Source organism: Nicrophorus vespilloides, unplaced genomic scaffold (genome assembly GCF_001412225.1).
Source record: "Nicrophorus vespilloides isolate i.1.1-1 unplaced genomic scaffold, Nicve_v1.0, whole genome shotgun sequence".
Classification (NCBI taxonomy): domain Eukaryota; kingdom Metazoa; phylum Arthropoda; class Insecta; order Coleoptera; family Silphidae; genus Nicrophorus; species Nicrophorus vespilloides.
In genome coordinates this window covers 100,792-127,449 of record NW_017097328.1, presented here as the reverse complement: position 1 = coordinate 127,449, position 26,658 = coordinate 100,792, and the positions used below count along the sequence as shown (strand labels likewise).

The following is a 26,658-nucleotide window of genomic DNA, read 5'->3' as shown; positions in this document are numbered from 1 at the left end:
GTGGCAGTACCTACTATGTTGTTAGTCATTTTAAACACATATTTATCTTCTTCTCTATTTATTTATTCTCGAAATTATTTGGTCTGTATATGACGTTCGAATAAATAAATAATACAAACACACAATTCATAAATATTTTTTAAAGTTTCCCGCGTCATTTGGTTACGTTGGATATTATGTATTAATTCGTAGCATTGCCGAAGTGAAGGGAGGTCGTGCTATATCGTTGGTTGTATTAAGTTGGCTACCAATAGTTTCAGAGTTTATTATTTGGTTATCAAATTGTTTAAGAGGCATTAATAGCCATTCTAGTTTGTAGAGGTATAAATATATTGTGCTGTGCATTTTGATTCATTCAATAAAAAAAGGAAACGACAAATTTGCAGTGTTTTTTAAGGTAAGTGTCAAAAAAAAATATACACATGTATTCTAACATATGAAAGATTGAAATTCATTTTAAATTCATTTAAATATCGCTATTTTACTTCAGCAAAATGCCAGAAGATTATTATTGGTAAACCTATTAAGATGTTGATTATTGTCTATTAATAAATTCGCTATTTTAATTTGTTCTTTAACATAACCTCAAACTAAATGTGGTCTTTGGGTTTTACAGCTTGGATAACTTCTTCCACAAGATGACGGATCTAGAGTCTCCCAGAAAAAATAACGATTGCTATTTTTATTATTATTCCACTTGTACAAAGGTATGATACACTCACACAGTTAAATATGCATATTTAGTTTAATTTATTTTGTTTACAGGGTGATAATTGTACTTTCAGACATGAACCATCAGCTTTGGGATGTGAAACAACATGCTCATTTTGGAAAGAAGGAAAATGTATAAACGTACATTGTAATTTCAGACATATGGAGCTTAGAGTAAATTTAATTTTGCATTATCCATATGGACCTTTATTCATGTCTGTTTGTTTTAGAAAAATAGAAAATCTATCCCATGTTATTGGGAAGCACAACCAGGAGGTTGTAAGAAACCTCACTGTCCATTTATGCATGCATCATCAAAGGCTCTTAGTGATGGCGAATCAAGTGACATTAAGTCTCCGGACCCTAAGGAAATTGGTTAGTGAAAGCAACATATTTTCTTTATAATTCTGAAGTTGCTTTCCATTTTCAGATTTATGCAGTAAATCAAATGATAACTATGCACCTGTAGTTGATCCTCTAGTTGTGAATTTTGAAGAAGGTATGAGACTTTGTAATTGAGATTGTATTTTGCCAATGGTTCGTTTTCTTTTCCTTATATATTTCGTTACTTTATAATTCAATATAATTTCATATATCTTGTTCAAAATGCATGTAAGAGTTACATTTCTTTTTCTTTTCATTTATTTTATTTGTCCAATACTCAATTAAGATATTTTTTTTATATTTACATTTTAGTTGAAAAGTTGTATATAGTAAGTTCCTTTTGAAGCAGTTTATTTTCTGCTTATAATTTGTGATATGAAGAATTTTTTTTCTGCATTATTTTTATATAAGGAATTAATATTATTTTGTTATAACAGTGCATTCTTGATTTTTTTTCTGTAGCACAAAAGAAAGACATATTTCAATGATAAATGTTTATTGTATTTATAAGAAGTATTGAAAATGAGTAGGTTTTATGTTATTAAATGTTTTTTTTTTTTATTTTGCTAAATAAATGAAACCAAAAACGTTAAGCATCAATAATAAAAGTAAAAATGAGCGGGTTTCAATTTGGGGGCTTTTATTGGTATTCTTTTTTGTCAATATGTATAGCATATTTTTTTGAATTGACGATATTTTGTTATGGAATATATTTGTTATATCTCTATTTATATATTATACAAATTTCTAAGCAAATACAATCTTGTTTTCTATTGAATTGACGAAACCAATGATAGTCTCTGCAAGAATGCACTACCATTATGTACAATATTTTCTTTAACAAGTATGTTAAAAAATGTTTTATTTTTGTACTTAAATAACAAGTCGTGTATTCTTGCAGAGTCTGATAATGAGTCCGCCCCTACACAATCTCCTACTAAAAAACAACGAATAGTAAATATTAAAACATTAGAAGAAATAAAATTAGAGAAGATACAAGCAGAATCTGCAGCATATTACTCATATGCAGGTATGTGTAATTAAGACCCACATTATGCATGAAAATAACTTATATTGTTCACTAGATTCTACAGAAAAAGAAGATTTAGACGCCGAGAAAATCCGAATTCGAATAATGCGACGAATTAATAGTAGCAAGCAGCAAGAAAGTACGGAGAATGACATCAGTAAAATTCAAATTCTTTCCCTAGAAGAAATAAGGAAGCGCAAGCAAAGGAACGTCGAATTAATTCCAATCGAGGTTGTGCCAGCTAGAAAGCAAAAAATTGTCTTAAATAAAAAACGAAACATCGAACAATTAGACCATACAAAAGTATATTCTTTAAATGAAATTGTAGAATTGGAAAACAAGACGGCAAAAAGAAAATGCTTCGAAAACGAAGAACCTTATGCAAAGTTAGTAAAGTTGGATTATTCTGATTCAGAAGTAAGCAGCACATCGAAGATTGAAGGGCGATCTTCAGAAGAATCAAGTCGTATTCAATGTGTTGTATCACCTGTAATCAGAAACCAAAGTAATGATAGTACAAACAATAATGAAAGTTATAACAGCAGTATTGTTAGGTTTGATTCCAACAAGTTGGACGATTTATTATTGGAAGATGACGATTACGAAATGGGTTCAGTTAATTTGAAAGCCGAGGAAGATATTTTAAAAGATATTGACAATTTATTAAATGATTGAATTAATACATTTTTAAGTAAAATATAGATTAACTTATACACTGTTATAAAATATAGTTTTTTTAACCTTAATGTATGAACATTATTTTATATATTTATTGTAAAATATCTGAGAATTTTAACAAATGACCAAAAAATACGAAATTATCTTTTAAAAAAATTCCAATAAAATAACTTGTTTTACAAAAACATAAAATTTGTAAATGGTATTTATTTATCAGTGGGCGACAGATATTACAAAATACAATTTTAAGAAACTATTATAATAACAATATTTAACATAAAATTAAAAACTTTTGTCAAGTATTTGGTCTGGTAAACCAAAGGAAATTACTTCCATTGAATTTAATTTTGTTACTTAGTTTAAATCTCACAGGTATACACCTTATTGTACAGTACTAATTATTAAAAGGTTTTGTTGGAAATGATCAGAATTTAAATTACACTTAGTGCTATTTTTAAACTGCCCCATCACATTGGTATCTAGCCACAGGATTTTCATGAGACTTGGTCTCTTGAGTGTTTAAAACCAGTTTGATTACTATATTTCCTTATTAATTTATAATCAATTTCCTAACCGAATAACACTCATGTTACCCTACTTAATGACAAATAAAAGACACTGACAATTTCAAAACTATCTTCACCAAGAAAAATTTATGTATATTTCTTGGACACTTGGATAAAACTGAAGCATAGTCTTAGATACGCTACTATATTCCGTTTATTGGAAAGTAAGCTTATTTAATTTTTGCATTGTTTAGAAATTATCCAAAATTTAAATTATTTGACGCCATTGTAGCGCCTCGGAATGAGTGCCGATGTACTACAGCAGCGGTTGCAAACCGGTGGCCTGCGAGATAATTTTGATGCTGTAAATTGAATATAATTACAATTTTTATTATATTTTGATTCTGCGTTTTACCAAATTTCGCCTTATTACGTTATGTGTTTATTAAAGGCCCAGTGTAAAAACAAGTGTACATAGTCACACGGCTACTGTGTGGCTATGGTAGCCAATGGTAGCCTGTATCACGAAAATCTGATACGAACGGTTGTTGGTTCGATTACCAGAAACCAACAAAATTGTGGAGCCTGTTAAACCCGAAAAAGTGTAAGTAGCATTTCATGTTTAGAATCTTATATTTATGAAAAAAAACATGGTAGTGGTCCGTGGGCTTCAATATTTTAAGTTTAGTGTTCCGCGGGATTTAACATTTTAGTGATCCATAAGATCAAAAATGTTGGCAACCGCTGGTGCTAACTAGAGTGGAAAAGGAAATAAATACGTCTGTAAATTAAGGAGATGTATCTCTAAAATAAAAGCTGTGGACCTAACCGCTTATCTTCGACTTGTGTCATTTTTCTACTATCATACATCTTGTCATCAAATCCTAATTGATCGAAACATATCTGTAATAAAATAAGAAGAATACTCTCCATATATATTTAAAATAAGTTATATGTGTACTTTAATATATTAGGTTAATTAAGTGCTTATGATAGTGCATAACAAACTTGTAAATTTGTTTTAATTTACATATGGGAATTATTGACGATGAGTTATCCGAAATTAAGAAACTGTGTGAACAGAAAATTAAAGGTTCACGGCTGGTCTCGTGTGTTCGGTACATGGTTCGTGTTGAAATAAAATGTACAGCTTTCAAAACGATTGTATCATGTATGCAATTTACAAATAATTATCCAAAAACGCCAATTTTGATTGAGTTGAAGAGTAAAACTCTGTCTGAAAAATTATTAATTGGTTTGACAAGTGTTTGTGAACATGAAGCCAAGAAAATTTTGGGTAAACCACAAATTTTAACTATATTAATATTTCTTCGAAATTTTCTTGATGAGAATCCGTTGTGTTGCTGCTATGATGAAATAAATGCCCTCAAATCTCAACTCTCTGATCCAAATGAAGTAATTAAATTAAAACAAAGAACATCACAAGTTGTTATAAGAATAACAAATGGTAATTATTTTAATAATTTCAAGCTACAGGTTCCAGATAAATATCCAGATGAGACTGTTTTGTAAGTAATATATTTGTAATCAACAGTATTAACAACTCATTTCTTATAGTATTGAAAGTGTTGAGACAAATTTTCCACCAGCATTTTATCGTCACATGTTGCATCAAGCTAAAGAAATTGCAAGAAAGTGTGTAGAACCCCCTGCGAGGAAAAAAAGGAATGAACCAATATTTAAAGCAAGTGCTTCTTTGCAAAAAGTATCTGAATTTCTAATAGATTGCATTAAACGATTGCCATATGAAAACTGTCAATACTGCAATGACATTTGTTTCACCGTTGATCCTAAGGTACCTTAGTTTTAATTAACTTATATCAATTATATATATATACTATATTTGTAGGACCTGGAATTAAATGAAAATGGTCCAAAGCATGTTGAGAGAATATACTGTAGTCATTTGTATCATATGCAATGTTTGATTAAATACATGAAAACACCACCTTTTGGCAATAAACAATGTCCCACCTGCAGATCCCCAATTTATCACCATAAATGGACACTAAGTGATAAACTTGCAGAAAATCGATGGGCTCATGAACAGGCAAAAGAAAGAGAATTAGCAGAGGTTGAAGATTTCTTTAATTGATATTTGAATTTAATATTTGTTTTTTAAACAATTCAACTTTATTTAAAATAAATTACATAATATTAAGATAAATTGTTAATTATTCTAATAACCATTTCACCTTTATTAAGTTAAGATAGATTATATTTGTTGAAGTCCAATTACTAATACAGTTTTATTACCCTAATAATAACTAATCAGTATTTAGGGCTTCTATAGTGAAAGAATGAGCAAAATTCTCTTTATCTTCTCTATACCTTGCTTTTAATAAATACTCTCTAGCTAAGTCATTCTTTGTGTAAATGTAGTGTGAAGCAGATTTTTGATATTTTTCTAACAATTCTATGCTCTCTTCCAGGCATTGCAGTCTATTATCTTCGTAGTAGTCGAGCGGTTTGTAATAATCCGACAAACTCTTAAACTGATTTATTTTCTCATTCCCAGGGATTATATCACATTTACATTCATCTTTATCGGGCTCTGGTTGCCACATTTTCATTGAACTCAGTAACTTTCTTAGCAACGACGGAATATCGTCTCTTTTTTCGTCACCCGTTAAAATAGTTTTTTTCTGCTTAACTGCTATTTTAATTCCTGAAAATATATGAAATAACTACCCAATTTTAGCAATACAAGTAACTTATGTATGTATACCTACCAAGTGTATTTGCCACTGAGCAATCATATTCTGGTATTCTGTCCAGTAATTTTCCAATTAGGTCGCCTATAAATGGCAAGCAAGGGGAATCTTTACTAGCGATATAAAACGTTTTTTGGTAGTTTGATAATCTCGGATCTCTATATATTCTACATAATTTTTCAAATGTTCTGCAACACAACAATTTATTTATTCAAAATCTATTTCTAAAGAAATTTTATTATGATATATATTTATCTGTTAAACAAAGTCCTTGTTAATAGTAAAATTTTCTAACCGCCCATCGGTTCCACAATTTGAATTTAACGCAACTGTGACGAAACTTAATTTAGCATCGGACAAGGGTTGACTACCAATGATTTAGAGAATCGCAAAGCAATTATTATTCAGTTGCTTGCGTATTCGGAGCTGCGGGTTGCCGACCTCCTGATATAGACAAATAAAGATAATATTACTTACTCGTATTTAGATGAGTGCCGTTTTCGTATGTATGTCCACATTGAATATAGCCTATATATTGGGGGACTCTGTAAACCACAAAGTACACTCCGACAAGATTGAAAGTTTGCTATTTTATTACACTTTTCAGCCGTGTTTATTAATCTCGCAACCAATCTAGCTCGTATCTGGAATATTACTATTATTGTATAAATACTAAATCAGAAAAACAAAGCACCTTCTCTGAATCGTCTTTCAATATTTCTGTAACGACAAGGCAGCTTATTCTATGTGAAAATGCGATTAAAGCTCCTATGTTTGGTGCATTTTTTGAAGATTGCTGCCATAATAGAATTCCAAATTCAGAAGGTGTTACTTTCAAAAATAGTTCTTTATCAATTAAAGTCAATTGATAAGCTAATGTATTTGAATCAAAATCCCATGCCGTTAGGGATATTTCCATTTTCAAAACCCTTTTTAAGAACTGCAACGATGTTTCCTTGTCGTACAATTCTTTACGGTGCCAACAACAACAAAACACTATTAGATATTAATTATGATACTATACATTTCCAGTTACCTTTATCGCTCTTGAACGAATTCCTGAATGCCGCTACAAATGATAATCTTCTTGATTTATTTCTTTTCGTGTTTTCATCAGTTTCAGTATCTGTGTTTTCATCAGGACTTTTAATAACAACGCTTCGTCGTCTATAAGACATACTGAGACGACTGAGACGACGTTTTCTAGCTAATAACATACAAGACACATATTATTAATATGTTATGAAATTCTTTAAGTATTCACCTTTTGATGTTATGCGTTGATGATATAATCTAATTTTTTTCATATGTTCTTGAAGTTCTTGATATGAGTCCTTGGCACTTCTAGGTCTGTACCAATATTCTGGTGTCCAAAAGAGTATCATAGGTAACTTTGGAGGCATTCTAAAGTTTTATATTTCGAATAGTAATCACATAAATATGCATTATATTATAATATAAGACCTGATTATGTTATTACTATTATTTATCCATTTTTCATTTTTATATAAAGTCTCGCAGGATATGGATGCTATTAGCTGACGTTTTGATATAGACAATCGTAATTCTGCTTCCAACGGTTGCCGTTTTATAGCAACTACCGACACTGCCCTTTTCATCTTTTAATCCATTAAAAGAAAAAAATAAATCAGAATGAGAATAATGTGTTTAAGAAAGTTATAACTATACTTGCAACGAAAATCGTTCTCCGTGGTTAACATTCCATGGTCCAAGTCCATGAAAAAAATGGGGCTGCGGTGAAATTGCGAATCTCCGTCTGTGCCTTCTTTCTCGTTTACTCAAACTCGATGGTGAAGTTTTGTAAAATTCCCATAATTGCACGGCTGTTTCTGCCATTTCGTTAAGATCTTTGTCACGTTTTTCCTCTTCGAATTGCATACACAACACAGTGTCTATAGACTGGAAACTAAATAAGCTATGTTGTTTTTTATGATATTGAAATTTGAAAATACTTGAACAGATGAAGACTCCTCGCTAATTAAAAAATCAGAGGAGACTTTCTTGTTTGGTAAACACAATGCTGCTTCGCATTTTTCAGTAACGCCCATCGAAAATCTATTTATTAAAGCCTTGTTTTCATCAATTGCCATGAAGTTAAAACTATTCGATAGATTAATATGATTAAATATTATCATTTAATATAAATATATTAGTTTACTTATCATTTTCTTCATCATCATCATCAACGTCGCCAAATTCATCGCGGATTAGAGAAGAGATTAGAGCTTTATTATTAAAAATTGTTTTTTTCCTTCTTTTCGCACGTACAAATTGTTCGACTGTAGGATGCATAGATCCAGGTGTATATTTTAAAGGAGATTCATCAAAATGTTTACCTAAATATAGATGCTTATCTGTCCATTTTGGCGGCGTTATCTAAAAATATTTGATGTTATATTTCTCTTAGTTAAATTATTACATCTGGAGCTAAAATTCATATTACTAACACCAATTGTATCTGCAGATGCATATCGACACCAAAGCTGTACTCCAGTTTCCTTTGCAAAACGTTTACTAGATATCAAGTACAGAGTGCTATTTGTTGTCGACGTGGCAACAGATGTTTCAGAATGCGACGAAGAAGGATCTTGCGGATTTAAAAATTTCACCTTTTCACACCATAGGTTCCAAAACATCTAATGTATTAAAATGTGCAAATTATACTGTTTAGTTATTAAGTCATTTGCAATTACGTTGCGTTTCTCGAAACCACCCAGCTCGAAATATAAGATTTTGTTATTACAAAATCGTGCTTTCAGTGATTGTCTTTTTCTTCGATGGAACACACTCAAATTAACACAATCAATTGGATAAACTGCAATTAGCTCAAAAGTTTCAATATCTGGATCTACACCAGCCATGTAGGTGACTGACGTATCTTCTGCTATTGGTATGATATCCGTTGCTAATACCAATTTTGATGGAGTTAAACCTAAATATAAATAAATATAGTATGCGTATTAAGATATAATATAACACAACATACCAAGATGTACTTGTCTAAGTCCTTTCCCGTCCCTCGTGGTTTCAGCAAATGGACTTTCAACTAAAACCATGTCTTCGAAATCGCAATATTCAGAAAATAACAGTTTCTGTATTCTGTTAATTGACATGACTTAAATTTTGTGAAATAACAAAACATTATTGCTATTTATTTTTATACTAGACTATATATTGACTATTATATCATATACACATTAATGACATTTAAAAATGACACTTACAGACGAATACAATTTTGTTAAACTACACATTCTTGATTCAACAATAATAAATATGTCACAAAAAAGAATATCGCACAGTTTCAAATGCTTCTTATTTGCAATATAAATAATATACGTTTTTATTATAATATAACTTAAATATATTGAATATATAAATACAGTACATATTATATAACTACATCTAACATATCTTTCTCATAGTAGAGATGATGTTAGATATTTTTTGTTTGTTTTGTGATTATAATTATTATCAATAAATATCTGAATATTATTATTATTGCAAACATTAAAATCGTACACAGATAGTTTTTGCTTAGGTTTCAGTTATATTGACATGTAGTATAATAGCACATGCCAATAAATGAAGTATGATATTTGCATTTATTTTTGCCAATTGTATGTCTATTATATATTTACTGTAGTTTCGGTCTTCTTCTTCAGATTAGATCTGTTCAGTGTTTGGACCAACTCCGAAGCTAGTTTACTTGTAATCGGCTGTTCTTTTGCTTTATCGATTTTATCTTTTCCGTTCTGTAGAAATTCAAATTTCCTGGGGACTTTTCTAGTGCTGCCCGTTGGATATTCACCAATCGTTACACTTACTGATTTTGCTTCATTTGTAGTCTTCAATGAAACCATTTGTACGGCATTCGCAAAGCAAGGATTGGGCAAAATAGGTTTATTATGTACAGTGTTATTCATTTTGGATGATTCAATTGACACCATTTCTACTGTATCGTTGTTTGCGATTTTATTGGATTTTCTGCATTGTTCAAATGTATTTTTTGCAATGTTTATATTGGAGTCTATACTGAGTGAGTCGTAGTCTGGCGTTGGGCAAGGCGGTGGTTGATAAAATGATAACGTGGATGTTTTGGCAGGAACCGGAGGAGGAACCTTATGTTTTTCTTTCTCAATAACACTCTCGTCGTTCTTATCTTGGCAATTATAAGTTGGTAACTAATGAGAATTTTATTATTATATGAAATGTACACTACATAAATATGTACTCACCGGTGGCGGAGGTGGAGGTGGCAGTATACAAGCCGACCCGGCATTTCTCGTTAGAGTCAATGGCTTTGTTTGTAAAGTTTCTGTAGTGAAGCTTGTTAGTCTGTCTGTTATCTTTATATTTTCCGATCGGTCCTGTAATAGGAACATTAAATATTAAGTCAACATGGGATTACATTATATATATGATTACCACCTTTATAAAGGCGCATAATTGTTTTAAGTATGTATATAAATATTAAATTAAAATAATTCAGCCATATTTATTGTAACCGCAAAATCTACTTACTTGATATGTATGTATAATTACAAGTGGCTTAACTTCGGTATTTTCCATTTCGTAAGTATATAAATTAAATCAAGTTGATGAGCATATAAACGATACATGCATGTACATCGTTGCAGTACTAACGCTCTAAACAACTGACGGAATGAATGTGAAATCCTGATGTATATAGTCGTCTATTTTACTTATTACATAACAATAACGACGCAATGTTTACGTGTAAATATTCTACAAAATTAATTCTCTATTCGAGTACATTTTTTTAATATATCATTCACAATCTGCCACAATTATGGCAATGATTTGAACAGTTTTATGACATATACAAAAAAAGAAAATAAAAACAGAAAAATAGTACTTTTTCAACATAATAATTTTACATTTCTCATATATCAACATTTACTCTATGAGCTAATGATAACATTTTTGATAAGCCCGACATGCTTTTGAAATTATATTTAACTCGCACAAAATACATATTAAATATGTTTTCCGACTAATTAAGCCCATGAAACTGGTTTGTGCATCAATAGTACAAGCAATAAATTATTATTAGTATTATCCAATTCAACAAATTTCGGAATCGTGAACAATAATGTGCGCACATGGTATAATTGTTATGAAATGTAGGAACGCTTCCCGTAGAAATAGTATTGTTTGATGGAATTTTAATTTATAAGTATTATAATAAGAGAATTGCATGATTCCTAAGCTACCAGTCAGTGAGAATAATATGTTTGGACATTTTTTTTATATTATCATAATATTTCATTCACTAATTCTCAGAAGACAACTTACCAAATCTGTTGGTGAATTACTTTCCGTTTCCAAATTCTCACAAGACTTGAACATTTTCCTGTGGGCCTTTTTAAATTCATCCATTAATTTATTGTGTTGTTGTTGCTTCTCGGAATTAGAAGTGCGCAACATTTTATTAATTTGCATCTTATCATCAATACTTGCTTCTTTATTTTTATTTCTATTTTTCTGAAAACAAATATAACATTTTAAGTTTCTTAGTAGAAAATGAAATCTTCAATCTTTATTACCTCCGATCTACGTTGCAGTTCTTGTGAAATTGCACTAGATAGACTAGTTGTCGTCGATTGCATACTTGTTAAACTGCTAACAGAAGGTGTTTTACTTAATTTATTTGTTTTATTTTTTGATTGTTCTTCGTATAATCCATTAATGGTTGTTTTGATTTCATGTTGATTTGGTACTAAATTCATTCCTGCGTATTTATTGCTGTTTTCTATTAAATTTAGACTAGAAGACTGTGAACCGTTATTCTTAATTGTAGTACCATATTCCGATAAATTAATAATTGTTGGTTTGTAATAGAATTTATCTTCTACTTCCAAATCTTCCCATTCCATTTTTTCCCATTTCTTGCACTTAAGCCTCTCCAAATTAGTCAATCTATCTTCTAAAACTAAAGACTCCTCTTTTACAATAGAAAGACGCTTGGATTCTGACCAGGAAGGACTCTGATCGCCCGTAACCGAACTCGCTGAACTGTTATATCCACTCGATTCACCCGGAAACAGTTCTGAACCTGCCGATTTCCGTACAATTAAGTCTAATTTATGTGATGCTTTCATTATATGTATTGCTTCACTGAAGGAAATATCAGTGAAATCTACATTGTTGCAGAATAATATCTGATCACCAGGTCGGAGACCTGCTTCCCTGGAAACTCCCCCCTCCCTCGTGAATTGAATAAAAATGCCAGGCTTCCACTCTGGTCCTTTACATATACTAATTTAAAAACAAAACAATGGTCAATCGTGTTACTATCATAATATTTAGTCCACTTACCCACATCCAAGCTTTGAGCGCGGCGATACTAAAATGTTAATCATAACATCTTGATTTTTTTCGCCTAGTTGAGGGGATGATCTTGTAGAGGAATTGCATTCTGATATGATTTGCCAACTAAGTGGATCTGTGTGCTTGCTAAATAATATAATTATATAAGTTAGTGAAGTTTTATTAAATAAAATTCTACTTACTCTTTAACTGGAATCATACCGACACCTGAAAAATAAAAATCTTATATACTTTTTTTTTGTTAAATTTTGGAATTAAAATTTCCAAATTAAAGCATAATTCTGAAAATATTATTTTTTAAATTTATATCAGTCAGACAAATCAATCATTTATATCCACGGTTTGCAGGTACATAGAATCATCGAACCATAACAAAATTATCTCATACCACAAACGCCTGCCTTTCTATTAAAAGATCGGCATTCCATATACCATGCATAACTATAGAATTCCTACTTTTACTGCAACAACATTTTAAATATATACCATCGTAGCATTATGATAGTAATATTCATATTCAATTTATTAATTTAATAATTATTAAATTATTTAATGAAATGTCAATGTATTTATATTGTAGACTTAAATGAGGTACCCGACTTTCTTCCTTATGTCCATCATTGAACTATTTGCATTTCTCGAAGCATATTATTGATGATGTAATCGATACGAAAATAAACCGCTTAATTTCATTTCTAGTATATAATTAATTCAGTACTTACTTCGGACTTTGAGCGAAACATGAACGAAGTTTGAAATTAACTGCAAAACTTCTTTATGAATGGCGTCGTCTACGGTGAATCCATTTACACGAATGATTTGATCACCGATCTAGAAAGTAATTTTTAATAGCTATAAAATGTTAACATAATATTTTTGTATTTAACAAAATTTGTAAATTATCAGCTTATGACATTAAATTTATCATAATATCGGTTGGTTTGCTATTAACTGCAAAGTGTATAATAAAGGCATTCCTAGTAATCAATATAATATAGCGTAGAATTAGGTAAGTTATATAAAAATAATAATCATATATACCCCACCAAGTAATTTTTAAGAAAATTATCCGTTGCAACTGAGATGTGCAAATCTTATAATGTACTGTACTCTCATCCTCCTATCATCAGCTACCTAACTGCTGTTTATAGCCCAAGACATTTTTAATGTTGCCATCCAAGACCAAGGCTGTATCATAGAAAAGTTAGTAAGATTCAAGGTTCCAGTATATTAATAGACAATTCTCCTAACTTTCAGCAAACTACTGATCGCATAGGCATTGCCTGGAATGCCTAATTATACACTATGCAACTAATATATACAATACATTATAGTTAAGTAACTAAATATTTATTTAATGACATTATTTAATTTAGCTGCTTCATATATGATAATATTTTTATTTTTTTTTTAACTTTTATTATTCATTCACAACCTGCCAACATCTTTGGCAGTTGAATGTTTCTGGCCAAGACAAAAAAAGAGAAAATAAAAACAGAAAAAAAAATAAAAGCATGGAGCGGAACGATTTCCCATCGGAAATCTTCCTATAAACAATTATAAATTTAACTAAAAAGAAATAATTCAATGACAATAACAACCCAAATAAAAATTGATTTTGACGGCACTATAAAACTCGTCGAGAGTGTTGTGTCTTTGGGGGGTGTCACTATTGTCTAGGAGGGATAACGCGAGATTGTTGGGGTGGTATTCCAGTCTGTTTTGGTAACGGGCACTGAATATGATATGATTATGATAATATAGAACACAATGATTATATTCGAGTAATTAAGTAAAATATGTTATAAATTTTATACCTGTAATAATATTGAATTTATATATTATTTGAATGTAAATTGATTGCGTTATAGGAAAAACAAATATGCACCTTTAACACACCAACCTTTTACAAATCGTGAGGCAAACTTAGGAAAAAAGATCAAACCGTTATTGTCGATCACGAAATGTTAACATACCGAGTGAATCTTTTATTATGTACTGTTAATATTTATTCAAGTTTAATGTAGTTTTCATACTTACTACATGATTTATTCAATTTAGACGATAATTATTTATCATCGATTTTGATTTTGCATATGCAAATGTGTAATCGCAGCGCCTTTTATCTTCATTTTTCATTTAAATATGTATTTCTATTATTTTTTTGCATTAATTGCCACTTTCTTGAATTTTAATTTATATTCCTTGAATTTATAATGTAAATATGAAACTTACTCTTAAACCTTGACGATGGGCTACGGATCCCAATTCAATTTGAGATACAAAGAATCCAGTGCCATGTTCTCTACCACCTCTGATGCTGAATCCAAGATTGGGGCCGTGTCTGCAAGTCAATCCTGTGGTAGGCAATGCACCATAGTTTGGCCGCACAAGTCTAATTGTACGAATCCTGCTTGGCTGTCTACTTGCTGCACTATCAGATAATGTATCCGATCCTATCACCGAGGCCGTATATTGCGATTTGTAGTCCATCATCAACATACTAAAAAATTAATGACAAAATTTAAAATATTCTTTAATGAGTAACACAATACAATTGAATTCATTTTACAACAAAACAATACAAAATAATATGAATATTAAAAATATTTTACATAGAAATTAACAATTAGGAAAGATTTGCGGTAGTATTTCAACTTCTTAGAAACAAAATACTTTCTCGTCACAAAAATTTGCACGTTCAGAGAAAACAATCAGTTTATGCTTTAAGTTGCCCATACAATTTCTCTCTCGGAGCATGAGAAAATGCGCATTGATCGTCATCGTCGATGCCGTTCAATCCTATTTCACATTATATATAATAAAAGTTGTTGATTTATATTGAAAGCAAACATATTAGTCCTACTTATGACTAGCTAAACTTACTTATAAATTAAAACTAAAAGTAGAGATCGTGTTCTCGTGCCAGTGAAAGTTGCTTCTTAAAATATTTTATTAAGAGCAAGTGATCATTGATGAAAGCTATACGATTCAATATTAATGTGTTATATTTAAGTTAACCCATTCAAAACTCGTGTTTATTGTTTTCAGATTTTAATAAATAATCGGTTTATGGTAATTACAGTAAAAAAAAGGCATTGGTATAAATAACTGTACGTGTGAGGAGGTATTTACACTTTCTCACGAGGTCCTACTTTTATAAACTCCTCGGGCGGCAGTTGTTTTGGAAATTCGGCAAGTGGTTGCAGGTTCACCCGACACACCTTTTAGATTTTAAAATATATTTTATAATTATCAAATATACTTAAGAAAAACCTACTTTGTGTTATGCTAATCAGACAAATTCATTTGTTCACATCGATGTAATCGATAATTATCATAAAGACTGCTAATATTTTAATTTATGATCAAATGTTAATTTTTAACATATATACGAAAACCCTGAGATTATCCTCAGCATTATCTATATGAATTGCAAAGATAATCACAGTTATTCCCAATATTGATATAATTACAATAGCCTTGTTTGTAACTCAATTATTTTTCGCTCTGATAGATGCAATACATCCACTAATAATGAGAAATTACTTAAATTTGTGACGCTCTGGCGAACAAATTCATAATAATGCAATACTGAGTTCTCAATAAGAATATATGTTTTTAATAGTTTGAATAAAAAGAAAATGGTTGAAATACGGAATATATATTCAAGTGGAAATAAAATATATAACAATATGAAATTATTATTTATAATATACGAAAAATATATTTTTTTACAGGAAGGCTTCGATCGATAGCACTTTGATAGAAAAACTTAAATATTTATCTTACATTACTAATGTAAAATATAATGCTTTCATCGGAATAGAAAATTATATAGAAAACGAACAATTGCATAATTCGAAATTTAACGATTCTGGGAAAAAGTAATTAAAGCGTGATATGTAGCGAAAACCCGTGTTATATATATTATTGTACATACTTGTGTCAATTGTTAATTAAATCCTAAGCTCTGTTGTTTAGCGTATTACACTTAAAATAATGTACGTTTCCATTCACAATCGTTATATTTTCACTGAGTCGTTTGATCGATTGACTGAACCAGATAGCGGAACAATTCACTATTAATAATTACAAAGAAAAAAATGAATGAACCCACGGAAAGTGTTGTTTAGTCTATAGTGGATAGACTAGTTCTGATGGTTACTTGGAGGCATTGCCATCAACATGTGGTATGGTGGAGAAGCACTGGTTCATGCTTCGTTGCCCCTACTTCTGACAAAATATACGTATAACTATACCTGTTTGTATGTTGGTTTCTCTTCACCTGTACATACATAACGCGAAGCGCATACTGCATATCTACGTTACACAAGTTGATTCACACATTATTTATATAGAGGGAAATTTTATATTTAAGGTAGATAAAACAGTCCCTTTCGACATAATGCTATTGCATATTTAATCATAGTTTATCTGTTTGGATAGATTGAAGGAATGTCATATTAAATATAACTAAATAATTTTTGAACGGTTGGTCCCAATTAATTATTTGTGTCATCTATATTTTGTATAATGTTAACTTCACAGATAGAAAGACCATGGTTTATAACTCTGGACAACATGACATTTTTTAATATTGATATGAATTACTAATAATGTTTACATTGCAATAAATTTTGTTTATTATTTTTTGCATTTCAAGTTAAAAAATAAGTTTAATTAATGGGATAGTTTTAAGAAAGTAAATATAGTACTACATTTTCAATGATAAAATATATTATTAAATTATAATAAAATTAATTATTACTTAAAAATAATTATTGCTTCCAGTAAAAATTAATTAAAGAAATAACAATTTTTATTTTCAGAAAATATCTTAATATTTATTGCATACTCAAAGCATTACAGATTGTTGCGGAAACTAATTGTGTCAACTCATGATACGTACACCTATTATTTTAAAATATCAATTACATCTTATTGAATTAGATTTTAATATGTATATAGTTTATTTAAGTATTTATAGAAACAAATTTGGGCAGAAATACAAAAATATTTAGTTATATTTATTTATTTACATACTTTTTTTCATAGTTTTAGTTATAATAATAAACATAATTTATTGTACAATAATATACAAATGACTATTAACAGCAGTTTTTCTTCTTATATTTTACATTAGTATTTATTTTGAATTTATGTTGCTTTTCATCTGGTCAATCAAATAAAAAATCATTTCTATAGACATTGATTTTCAAGACGGTGCTCAGTTTGTACTGTGATAGATTTTCAAAAATTTGGAATTTCTGTTGATAATCGCTCGTTAAATAATTTCACATTTTACCGTAATAACTCATGAAACAATACCCGTTTTCGAGGACTCTAAAAAAACATTTCGATTACGTCTTTATTGCGAGGCGCACAATTTAATGTGAATAGAAACTACTTAAAGAATAAATAATCCTCGAATATTCTCGAATTGTAAACATAAATTCAATGGAATGAGATTAGGAATAAATATGATTATTAAATTATCTTAGCAACGGCAGCTGTCTTTACAAAATGACAATTGCAGAACATCAGTTGAATGGATATTCATGATAAAACCTTCCATTCGTATTCTGCCGACTCCATAGAAGACGATAACACTTTGGATTACACAAGACTATTGGGCTTCGGTGACCACAAATGCCAAATAATTAAGTTGGTACGACATCAAATTAGAGGAGTGGATAAACGTGTAAAGCTATATTTGGTCGATGTAAAATGGTGCGTTACTAATTTGTGTTCAATTACTGAATTATGTAAAACATACCTATATTTACTAAACACATATTCAATTTTATATAATTATTATTAATCGACTACTTTCATTGGTCTATTAATTAATCTACTAATTAATTTATCATCTTTCTGGTTCTTCCATTATAATAAAATACAAACAAATTGTAATAATTTATATAAAATGTTTTATTTTTTAGGTGCAATTCTTACACTGGATGTTTGTACAGATATAGATATATGCTTTTGGGAATACTATGCACACTAATATTATTATACTTTGCTCTAATTTATGGAGCTGTGATGGGTTCTACATTATGCGTAAAAAGCACAAAAGGAAATTGCTGCAAGGTTGGATATCTTCCAGGACTTAAATATGTACCTAATGAATATAATACATATTAATAATAAAATATTATTTTAATATTTTTAAATATATATATTATGTAAATAATGAATTTTAATTATACGTTTATTTCAAATAATCGTTTAGTAGTAAAACGCAATATAATCTTAATTACAATTAAACTAAAGTAAAATTATGATACTATGAAATTCTATTACTAAATTAGTTATCAATTATATAATCTATGTATTACTTTGGGATAAATTTTCCATTTACGAGTAAATTGCATAGTTAATTTATCAATGTTGGTAAAGGTTTGACAATAAAATGTATTCATGATATATTAAACTCCAATGTACAGATTTTTGCATGTAAAAAACTAATTAAAATTAATTGTTTTGTGTTTTTACTATAACTTTATTAAATTAAAATTACAGATAAAAATAAAGAATATCATTAAACCATAACTTATTTTTTTGACATATGTATTTTTTTAATTTTGAAGATGTACAAAGCATTTGTTTATTAGACATTGATTATATAGCTTAATAGTTAATAATAAATACATTTGGATGAAAATGTTGACAGTCAGATTATTTTTCCTCACACCATTCATTTTCTTTTCTCACTTGCTCTTCCTCCGTTGCAGTGAAATCATTTTTGATGTTGAAGGTCTTCCTAATTTCTTCTGGAGTCTTTCCTTTAATCATGTTAGCAACTGTTTTGCAAGTAACATCAAGCAAACCCTTGATATCGAGATAGTTAGCAGCAAGGATGAGTTCAAATAAAGTGCCCTGATCAACCTTCAAAAAGTCAGCATCCCATGAAGAAATGTCATCTGTACGCTTCTCTTTATTCTCATCATCTTCTGGTGGTGGTGGATCATCCTTATGATATGTAGCCCACTGAATAACTTTCTTCAAAATAGCTGAGTTCACATTGGGCAATGGAACAGGCTCATCATCCTCTTCCTCTAAGCCAAGATCTTCCAACATAGTTTTTATGGTGACAGAACATTTTGCAATCTCAACATCCACTTCAAAGGTCTCATTATCTGAGGATGTTAACTTTATGATCGGCATCTAGAAAAAAATATAATGTTGTTATATATTTTAGGATTGTTGTTAATCAATTCAAAATATACAATCAAAGTTTGTATTACTTTAAGGTTATGTCCTATTTACGAAGAGATCGCTGTCATTTCATTAAAATTTACGATATATATTTATTTTGGTGAGCACCACAATGATAGCAAAATATATAGAAAAAAAAAATAATAAAATCAATATTTTCTTTTCTCATTGCTATTTTGGGAATTTCATTTTCACAAGAAAAAATAATTAAGATAAAACGCATATTAAATATAATTATAATTCTTACATTGAGATATATATTAAATCGAAATCACTCAAATCTGATTTTCTGTCTTATACGCACAACCAGGAATAAAATTTGACAATAAACAGAACGGCGATTCACAATGGCTGTTGCAACTGAAAAACGTGTTCTACGCTTGCGCCAACTAATGATGCTTATTGGTGAATAGTTTCTGTAACTAAATTTCATTTAAAATTAAGCGGGAATTATTACATTTTTATATTTATTCATAAAACTTCAACTATTTGTTAATTCATTAAATTATAACATTTGTATTCCTTTCTCTACTTATTATAATCACTGAGGATGTTCGAAGGATTGTGGGCTTTATTTAATTATAATTTAATGTTGATTCTAAAAAAATCATATAATTTATATGAAACATTATATATTTTCTTTTAAATATAAAAAAAAATCCAGGAAAAAGGATCTCTAGTCGAAAGAGTACTATTTGAAAATTATAAGATGTATAAAATTAAGACTGATAATCTAGTAAAAAAAAATACTGCACTTTAATTTGAATTTTTAATTTTATCTTAAAAAATACTCGTAATATAAACTATATTATTTTTAATATAATGTGCATTAAATAATATCATTTTAAATGTAATTTGGAAACACAGTATCATAGCATATCCTATCCTTGAATATCCTCGACACAAGGGTGAAAGTAGAATTTGCGCAGGACAAGAAACATTATTATAAAGACTAGAGAAGTCCGCTGGATTTCAGTGTTGCACTGAATTTTGGTGTTATTCTTAGAGCTTTGAAAAGTAAAGTTATATAGTTCGATGGCAGGTACTGTTAATAAATATATCAACGCTTGTTGATTGATTGAAGCATTCCAATATTTTTATATTAATTTCGAAACATTGTTTCATAGTCACTATTTAATCTTAATGTTTAGTATTTTATTATTTAAATTGAAAATTTTCCGTAATAATAAATTATAAACGAAAAATATGGAAATCTTGATAATAATTTATTTGTTATATTACTTCTGTATAATAATAATAATGTTTATTGCATCAGTCGTACAAAAAAAAACATATACAGAAATAGAAAGAACAAAATTAATATATATATATATATAATTTCAAAAAAGTCAACTGAAACAAAGGGCTATTGACCATAGATCTTTCGGCCCGAACATCTGTATATTATAAGACTATATTTTTTCTAAAATATATGTGTTTCTATTGGCAAAAATACTATGTAGATACTTCTAACTAGTTTAATTTGATTATACAATAATTATTATTATTTATTGTACATATGCACATACATATAAAATATCATTGACCGTCTTAACAACAATGAATTTCATGCAATATTTATATGTTGATTGATAATTGAACACAGAGGTTTCCTAACTTATATACATGCGCTCCTCCTTTTTTTTCATAATAAAATGTCGATTTTCATACTTGTTTAAGTTCATAAATAATTATTTTAAATCATGATTTATTTTTTATAATATAGAATATATTTTGTATCAACAGATATAACTTAAAACAGATAAATAATATTAAACATTATTTATTGTATACTTACATGCAAAGGGCTATTGACCGTGTCTTTTTGCCATTAAAACAAATCCCTTTAACAAAAAGATTTCATAAGAACTGCTAAACACATATACAATAGCATTGGAATTGCCTAATAGTAGAACGTAATCGTCTTGCTTTCGAGTTTTTCTCGACATATATTTAAAGTTTGTTGTAATAAAAATAATCTTGCTAATAGTTATGTACTCCGAAGTTTGGAAAACACTGATTTAATATATTTCAAAATGGATTATAGCTGATTGCTATTCGCTTTACGTCAGATGTGTTTTGACATTTTCTTAATTAAGACTTCGTATAAATACGTTAAAATAATTTGAATCATCGGGGATATGGATTGTCATAATAATTATCGTAAACGATGGCATACAATATTAGGAAAAAAATATAAATACAAATTTTAATTATTCTCGTAATTAATTTAGAATTAAAATCTTCGAATACTTTGTTACATATAAATGTACTATAGAATATTTTATTTCTAGATATGGCATTGACAAACAAAAAAATGTTGTTTTTATGTGTTTGTTTTCTGCTCTTATCAAGATACGAAACAAAGAGAGTGGACTGCAGGTAAATACTCCAACTATGATTTTGTACGAAATCGATTATTATCGTACTTCTTAATTCTAGAAAATATGTGTTTGCTCCCATCTGCAGAGGGGCCGCCGCTAAACGAGACATACAAAAGTTTGAACCACTTGTCGAACCGAGATCTTTGAGGTAATGTACTTTCCAAAACTTTACCCATTTAGTAATTGTAATTACGTTTCTCGTGATCTTTATTCAAAAACTTTCAGATACAAACCAAATGGGGAGAACCTTTTTAATATCAAAACTTCGAAAACAATAGACGCAGATGTAAGTGATGTTTTTGTGTATGTAATTTCGTCTATATATGTATATATATTTCAGATTTTTTTCGATAGAAATTTTTTGGATATTTTACTACAGAAAATCTCGGTTTCAGATACTGATTTAAGAAATTAGTAATTAATTAAATTGTATTCCATATGTATATTTATTATATAGTATTAAACATGACATTTTAATCAAATTAATTAGATTAATAATATTTATTAGCACAGAGAACGAAGAAAAAGGTGAACAGCTTATAAAAAAACATTGAATATTGAGAAATATATATTAGTTTAATATTTATGTAATTATGGATGAAGCATTCTTGTAATAAAAAATATTTTGGAAAACATTGTTTCAATAAAAGATGTATTATTTGCTCAGGACCCCAATTGCAATCCCAAATTTTGGTTCCTGATACGATTATAACTGAAACTTTTTATTGTTTATATTGTTGTTAAACAAAGGACGCAGACAAAGAAAGAATATGAAAACTGTTATTTTGAAGATATTTTTTCTTATTTCTGTTTTGGAAAGACTTTCAGTACAAAGTTTCGACAATGGGAAATGTATTGAAAGATTCGAAGGCTTAGGAATTTATTATGTTACAAATAGCAATACGATTTTTGTCATCTTTCACGAATGATGTACTTAAATTTCTTTGAAATTAGACATATTGGATATTTCAAATAATCGCAAAAATGCAGTAAGGATATTTGGAGTTAAATTGTGATCGCACAACTTTTTGAATATTATATTATATTTGTATTACATTTTTAAAATAAAATTTGTGTTTTTGAGAACTTATGGTATATTTGACACTATTGACGATTTATCGAGAAACCAAAAATATATTTTGTTAATTTCATATTTTCGTAATGCTTCGTTCAGATTATGTTTCAATTGTAGTAAATGTATAGTTTTGATAATATTATATAAATATATTAATATTTCGCAAAAAAATAGAAGAGAAACAATAAAGATATTTTAAACGAAAATTAAAATTGTTAGCAGCTACTAATGTATTTTTAACAGTAGGTAATGGTGAATAGTGAAAAAAATCAGGTTTATGTTTTTTTATGATTTTATATTTTTTTTTTTTGCAAAAATCTCCGAAACTTGATTATTAAATATACACAACAAGCAATAATAAAACTCCAGATTTGCCGAGGATTAAGCCTGGTCAACGCTAACGTGATTGGCTACGGGGTGGAAAGGACCCAGCTAAGTGTAGATGAACTCTCCCAGGCGGGAACTTGCTAAAAAAGAAGAACATTTAACATTACGCTAGAAGCCTATCCTTAAAGGATACTGACCAAATGATAAGCATAAAAGGAAAATTAAGCAATAATTGTCCTAAGTTAATTTAATAAATTACATAGTAGATTTTATTTGAGTTTATATTTATATAAATATTTTTTTGTTAATAATAAAAGAGAAAAAAGTTCTTGTTTAAATTTAATTTCACATGTATAATATTATAAACGAAACATGAAAACGATTTGTTGATAAATAAAATATATATTATTGCTCAATACGTATACAAAGTTACCAATCTAACCTTAAACGCAAAGATGTCAAGTAATGTTAGTTGTATGTTATCTATAGCTGCAACAACTTATCTTATCATTCGCTTTTCTTACTTAAATAAAAGTTAGTCTAAACTAAGAATTGTACTGGAGCGGTGTTACAGTGAATGAAGATTTCTGGAGTTATTACAATTTTTCAAAATGACAGATGGTAACGATATACAGTTGAAAGAGAACTACGCGAAAAATGGATTCATTGATTTTGCCGCCGGATTTTTGGGTTAGTTTTATTTTTTTAATTCGAATTTGTTTATTGTGAACTCTTGTGAAAGTCAATAGGACACAGAAGGTCATTGAAACTGAAACTCCATAATATATTGTACATTAGAAATTCATTATTTCAAAATATAAACTTAACTAAAAAAAATATATATAAGCAGCAAAGTGTGTATATACAATACCGACATTCTATAAAATACCGAAAACTATTAGGTATTGTGCATCAATGTGATGTAAAATAAAACTATGATGTTTCTGCTGGCGACCAGACCAAACAGAACGTGACTGATCAGGACATGTTAAAACAGAACGTTATACAAGAGAACAGGACAAAACAAAACAACTACAAAATGGAATAGTATTAAAACAGAACATCAGAATAGCGAAAAAAAACGAACAGTGATAAAACAGAATAATACTATAAGAGGACATCGGAAAAAAATATTGATTAAAATTCCAATAAATAAATGATTAAGCTTAAATATTTAATTAAATATAAATTTATTTGATAATACATCTATTATCGTGGATGGTAAAGCAGCGGTTTCCAACCTTAATGCTACTAAGCCTCCCCGAAAAAAAAAATCCGCGCCTCCCTTACCTTTTATTGTTTTAATAGATAGAATAGATTAAATAATATAGACACGTTTTATTTATTTGAAGATATTATGGTATAAAAATTAATTTATTAAAAAAAATTGGCGCCTCCCAGGTTGGAAACCGCTGTGGTTAATTTGCAGTTTAATTTTTGTTTTTGTATTAAGTTTATGTTTCGATAATTTATTGTAGTAATAATTATTATTTTGGAAGAAATATCAATTTTATACTTTAAGAATTGATTTTTTTATTTATATTTTATAAAAATTATAAAGTAAATTTCAAAATGTGTTTTTTAAATTAAAAATCATAATTTGGGACAATTCGGTTATCATATAACGCGCCTCAAGGAAACTCAGCTTCCACTGTACAAATTACTTGTATTTTGTACAGTGGTGATTTTGTTGTATAATGTATTTTTTAATTTTAAAATTAATATTTATTTTGATGTCGCCCCATGTCGCGCACCTTCCATGATTATAGATATATTATAAAATAAATGTACAATTAATTATATATTTAAGCTTTATCATTTATTTATTAGAATTTTAATCAATATTTTTTTCCGATGTCCTCTTTATGCCGTTCACTTTTAGTATTATTCTGTTTCGTTCTGTTCGTTTTTTCGTTAATTTTCGATATTTTTAAGCTGTTCTGTTTTAGTACTATTTTGTTGCTGTTTTGTTCTGTTCTGGTGAGTTCAGTTTGGTCATGGCACCGTTTCTACTTTATAACGAAACGAGAAATTCAAATAGAAAATATGAAAAATCCACTTATATGTAAATATATATTAATTTTATTTTATAATATGTTCTAGGTGGAGTGGCTCTCGTTTATGTTGGACAACCTTTAGATACGATTAAAGTAAAAATGCAAACGTTTCCACATATACATAAAAATATGATCACATGCTTTACAGATACCTTTAGGAAAGAGGGTATATACAGGGGTTTGTATGCTGGTACGGTACCAGCGTTGGCCGCGAATATAACTGAAAACTCGATACTATTCTTGGGATACGGATTTTGTCAAAACTTTATGCAAAAGCTGACCAGAACAGAGAAGGTAGAAAATTTGAGTATAGTAAGTAATGCAACCGCCGGATGCTTGGCTTCGTTCTTTTCATCGATAGCTCTAACTCCCACGGAGTTAATAAAATGCAAGCTACAAGCGATGTATGAAGTTCAAAAAGAGCAAGCAAGTAGAGGGATACATTCCGAGAAAATTGGTCCTTGGAGATTGACATCAGATATTATAAAAATGGATGGGTTTCGTGGATTATTCCGAGGGCTGGTAGCTACATTGGTTAGGGAGATGCCGGGATATTTCTTCTTCTTTGGTGGATACGAAGGTATTGTAATGAACTATTGCATCAGTAGATAAAAATTTACTTAATTTTAGGAACAAGAACAATGTTATGCAATAATGATCAAACAAAGGATGATATAGGTTTACTGAAAACTATGTTCGCCGGGTCTGTGGGAGGAATGGTCTTCTGGTGTGTTACTTACCCTGTAGATGTAGCCAAATCCCGAATACAAGTTAATCATTTAACTGAACCACTGCACACGATTATCATTCGAATTGCAAGAACAGAGGGATTTTCAGCATTATTTAATGGTTTGACTCCGACGTTAGTTCGCACAGTGCCGGCAACAGCGACACTATTTGTTACCTACGAATATACGAAGAAGTTTTTGCACAATGTTTTAGATTAACTCTTATTTTATACATATGTTATTCAATAAATTGTATTGTACAGTTCGTATATTTCCATATTTGACTGAAAATTTAAAATGGTAAATTTTACCTGAAAAAACATGTTTACTTGTCTGTGAATCTACTTTGTTTAACTCTTTAATATCCCCAATTTATTTAAAAAAAAAAGGTAAATGCGGTTGGGGGATGTTGATATCCCAAAAAAAATTGATAGCGGGGGGGTG

The 26,658-nt window shown here is 29.2% G+C and overlaps 8 protein-coding genes across 15 annotated transcripts; 5 read left to right on the top strand and 3 right to left on the bottom strand.

The window, feature by feature from the left end:
* Positions 1 to 200: 200 nt before the first annotated feature.
* LOC108559830 (zinc finger CCCH domain-containing protein 11A-like) lies at positions 201 to 2,815 on the top strand. 2 transcript variants are annotated; one of them, XM_017917188.1, is made up of 7 exons: positions 201 to 397; positions 617 to 707; positions 766 to 885; positions 942 to 1,086; positions 1,142 to 1,210; positions 1,997 to 2,125; positions 2,181 to 2,815. In XM_017917188.1, the coding sequence occupies exons 2-7, from the start codon at positions 639 to 641 to the stop codon at positions 2,798 to 2,800; spliced, it is 1,152 nt and encodes a 383-aa protein (XP_017772677.1). In that variant the 5' UTR covers positions 201 to 397; positions 617 to 638; the 3' UTR covers positions 2,801 to 2,815. The 2 variants fall into 2 exon arrangements, with proteins under 2 accessions (XP_017772677.1, XP_017772676.1); XM_017917187.1 differs by lacking the exon at positions 201 to 397 and adding an exon at positions 441 to 514.
* Positions 2,816 to 4,117: 1,302 nt separating this feature from the next.
* On the top strand, positions 4,118 to 5,455 carry LOC108559848. The gene is made up of 3 exons (XM_017917215.1): positions 4,118 to 4,838; positions 4,888 to 5,125; positions 5,180 to 5,455. The coding sequence occupies exons 1-3, from the start codon at positions 4,342 to 4,344 to the stop codon at positions 5,423 to 5,425; spliced, it is 981 nt and encodes a 326-aa protein (XP_017772704.1). The 5' UTR covers positions 4,118 to 4,341; the 3' UTR covers positions 5,426 to 5,455.
* A 75-nt stretch (positions 5,456 to 5,530) lies between these two features.
* On the bottom strand, positions 5,531 to 9,178 carry LOC108559845. The gene is made up of 13 exons (XM_017917210.1): positions 9,052 to 9,178; positions 8,759 to 8,997; positions 8,513 to 8,701; positions 8,224 to 8,441; positions 8,018 to 8,165; positions 7,734 to 7,964; positions 7,509 to 7,663; positions 7,309 to 7,448; positions 7,081 to 7,251; positions 6,739 to 7,013; positions 6,522 to 6,688; positions 6,063 to 6,232; positions 5,531 to 5,998 (listed from the first exon to the last, which is right to left on the bottom strand). Exons 1-13 carry the CDS (start codon positions 9,176 to 9,178, stop codon positions 5,598 to 5,600), a joined length of 2,631 nt encoding a protein of 876 aa, XP_017772699.1. The 3' UTR covers positions 5,531 to 5,597.
* Positions 9,179 to 9,483: 305 nt separating this feature from the next.
* On the bottom strand, positions 9,484 to 18,075 carry LOC108559846 (harmonin). 4 transcript variants are annotated; one of them, XM_017917214.1, is made up of 9 exons: positions 17,991 to 18,075; positions 14,655 to 14,922; positions 13,142 to 13,250; positions 12,602 to 12,626; positions 12,408 to 12,545; positions 11,636 to 12,347; positions 11,385 to 11,573; positions 10,304 to 10,435; positions 9,484 to 10,249 (listed from the first exon to the last, which is right to left on the bottom strand). In XM_017917214.1, exons 2-9 carry the CDS (start codon positions 14,919 to 14,921, stop codon positions 9,695 to 9,697), a joined length of 2,127 nt encoding a protein of 708 aa, XP_017772703.1. In that variant the 5' UTR covers position 14,922; positions 17,991 to 18,075; the 3' UTR covers positions 9,484 to 9,694. The 4 variants fall into 4 exon arrangements, with proteins under 4 accessions (XP_017772703.1, XP_017772700.1, XP_017772701.1 ...); XM_017917211.1 differs by lacking the exon at positions 17,991 to 18,075 and adding an exon at positions 16,682 to 16,776 and having other exon boundaries at positions 9,485 to 10,249; XM_017917212.1 differs by lacking the exon at positions 17,991 to 18,075 and adding an exon at positions 16,363 to 16,639 and having other exon boundaries at positions 9,485 to 10,249.
* On the top strand, positions 10,467 to 18,590 carry LOC108559849. Of its 3 annotated transcripts, none has more exons than XM_017917218.1 (3): positions 10,467 to 10,523; positions 17,959 to 18,152; positions 18,365 to 18,590. In XM_017917218.1, exons 2-3 carry the CDS (start codon positions 17,971 to 17,973, stop codon positions 18,567 to 18,569), a joined length of 387 nt encoding a protein of 128 aa, XP_017772707.1. In that variant the 5' UTR covers positions 10,467 to 10,523; positions 17,959 to 17,970; the 3' UTR covers positions 18,570 to 18,590. The 3 variants fall into 3 exon arrangements, with proteins under 3 accessions (XP_017772707.1, XP_017772706.1, XP_017772705.1); XM_017917217.1 differs by lacking the exon at positions 10,467 to 10,523 and adding an exon at positions 16,722 to 16,800; XM_017917216.1 differs by lacking the exon at positions 10,467 to 10,523 and having other exon boundaries at positions 17,590 to 18,152.
* A 386-nt stretch (positions 18,591 to 18,976) lies between these two features.
* LOC108559854 (S-phase kinase-associated protein 1) lies at positions 18,977 to 26,245 on the bottom strand. 2 transcript variants are annotated; one of them, XM_017917222.1, is made up of 2 exons: positions 26,227 to 26,245; positions 18,977 to 19,592 (listed from the first exon to the last, which is right to left on the bottom strand). In XM_017917222.1, the coding sequence occupies exon 2, from the start codon at positions 19,590 to 19,592 to the stop codon at positions 19,104 to 19,106; it is 489 nt and encodes a 162-aa protein (XP_017772711.1). In that variant the 5' UTR covers positions 26,227 to 26,245; the 3' UTR covers positions 18,977 to 19,103. The 2 variants fall into 2 exon arrangements, with proteins under 2 accessions (XP_017772711.1, XP_017772712.1); XM_017917223.1 differs by lacking the exon at positions 26,227 to 26,245 and adding an exon at positions 19,891 to 20,014 and having other exon boundaries at positions 18,978 to 19,592.
* LOC108559824 lies at positions 20,611 to 22,442 on the top strand. The gene is made up of 5 exons (XM_017917181.1): positions 20,611 to 20,685; positions 21,938 to 22,025; positions 22,086 to 22,175; positions 22,253 to 22,313; positions 22,368 to 22,442. The coding sequence occupies exons 1-5, from the start codon at positions 20,679 to 20,681 to the stop codon at positions 22,440 to 22,442; spliced, it is 321 nt and encodes a 106-aa protein (XP_017772670.1). The 5' UTR covers positions 20,611 to 20,678.
* LOC108559853 (mitochondrial ornithine transporter 1) lies at positions 23,878 to 26,470 on the top strand. The gene is made up of 3 exons (XM_017917221.1): positions 23,878 to 24,119; positions 25,533 to 26,066; positions 26,117 to 26,470. Exons 1-3 carry the CDS (start codon positions 24,041 to 24,043, stop codon positions 26,431 to 26,433), a joined length of 930 nt encoding a protein of 309 aa, XP_017772710.1. The 5' UTR covers positions 23,878 to 24,040; the 3' UTR covers positions 26,434 to 26,470.
* Positions 26,471 to 26,658: the final 188 nt, after the last annotated feature.

Bases quoted from the DNA above. Each gene is read 5' to 3' on its own strand.
- LOC108559830 (XM_017917187.1), top strand. From the start codon at position 495: ATGCCAGAAGATTATTATTG. The intron at 515-616 runs GTAAACCTATTA...TGGGTTTTACAG, and splicing joins ATGCCAGAAGATTATTATTG to CTTGGATAACTTCTTCCACA. The intron at 2,126-2,180 runs GTATGTGTAATT...ATTGTTCACTAG, and splicing joins AGCATATTACTCATATGCAG to ATTCTACAGAAAAAGAAGAT.
- LOC108559848 (XM_017917215.1), top strand. From the start codon at position 4,342: ATGGGAATTATTGACGATGAGTTATCCGAAATTAAGAAACTGTGTGAA. The intron at 4,839-4,887 runs GTAAGTAATATA...CATTTCTTATAG, and splicing joins TATCCAGATGAGACTGTTTT to TATTGAAAGTGTTGAGACAA. The intron at 5,126-5,179 runs GTACCTTAGTTT...CTATATTTGTAG, and splicing joins GTTTCACCGTTGATCCTAAG to GACCTGGAATTAAATGAAAA.
- LOC108559845 (XM_017917210.1), bottom strand. From the start codon at position 9,178: ATGTCAATTAACAGAATACAGAAACTGTTATTTTCTGAATATTGCGAT. The intron at 7,252-7,308 runs GTGAATACTTAA...GTATGTTATTAG, and splicing joins TCAACGCATAACATCAAAAG to CTAGAAAACGTCGTCTCAGT. The intron at 5,999-6,062 runs GTAGGTATACAT...ATATATTTTCAG, and splicing joins CTCAGTGGCAAATACACTTG to GAATTAAAATAGCAGTTAAG.
- LOC108559846 (XM_017917211.1), bottom strand. From the start codon at position 16,740: ATGCAGTATGCGCTTCGCGTTATGTATGTACAGGTGAAGAGAAACCAA. The intron at 10,436-11,384 runs GTAAGTTGTCTT...TTCCTATTACAG, and splicing joins GTAATTCACCAACAGATTTG to GACCGATCGGAAAATATAAA. The intron at 10,250-10,303 runs GTGAGTACATAT...AATTCTCATTAG, and splicing joins CACCTCCACCTCCGCCACCG to TTACCAACTTATAATTGCCA.
- LOC108559849 (XM_017917218.1), top strand. From the start codon at position 17,971: ATGGATATTCATGATAAAACCTTCCATTCGTATTCTGCCGACTCCATA. The intron at 18,153-18,364 runs GTGCGTTACTAA...TTTATTTTTTAG, and splicing joins TATTTGGTCGATGTAAAATG to GTGCAATTCTTACACTGGAT.
- LOC108559854 (XM_017917222.1), bottom strand. From the start codon at position 19,592: ATGCCGATCATAAAGTTAACATCCTCAGATAATGAGACCTTTGAAGTG.
- LOC108559824 (XM_017917181.1), top strand. The intron at 22,176-22,252 runs GTAATGTACTTT...AAAAACTTTCAG, and splicing joins GTCGAACCGAGATCTTTGAG to ATACAAACCAAATGGGGAGA. The intron at 22,314-22,367 runs GTAAGTGATGTT...TATATATTTCAG, and splicing joins CGAAAACAATAGACGCAGAT to ATTTTTTTCGATAGAAATTT.
- LOC108559853 (XM_017917221.1), top strand. From the start codon at position 24,041: ATGACAGATGGTAACGATATACAGTTGAAAGAGAACTACGCGAAAAAT. The intron at 24,120-25,532 runs GTTAGTTTTATT...AATATGTTCTAG, and splicing joins TTTTGCCGCCGGATTTTTGG to GTGGAGTGGCTCTCGTTTAT. The intron at 26,067-26,116 runs GTATTGTAATGA...ACTTAATTTTAG, and splicing joins CTTCTTTGGTGGATACGAAG to GAACAAGAACAATGTTATGC.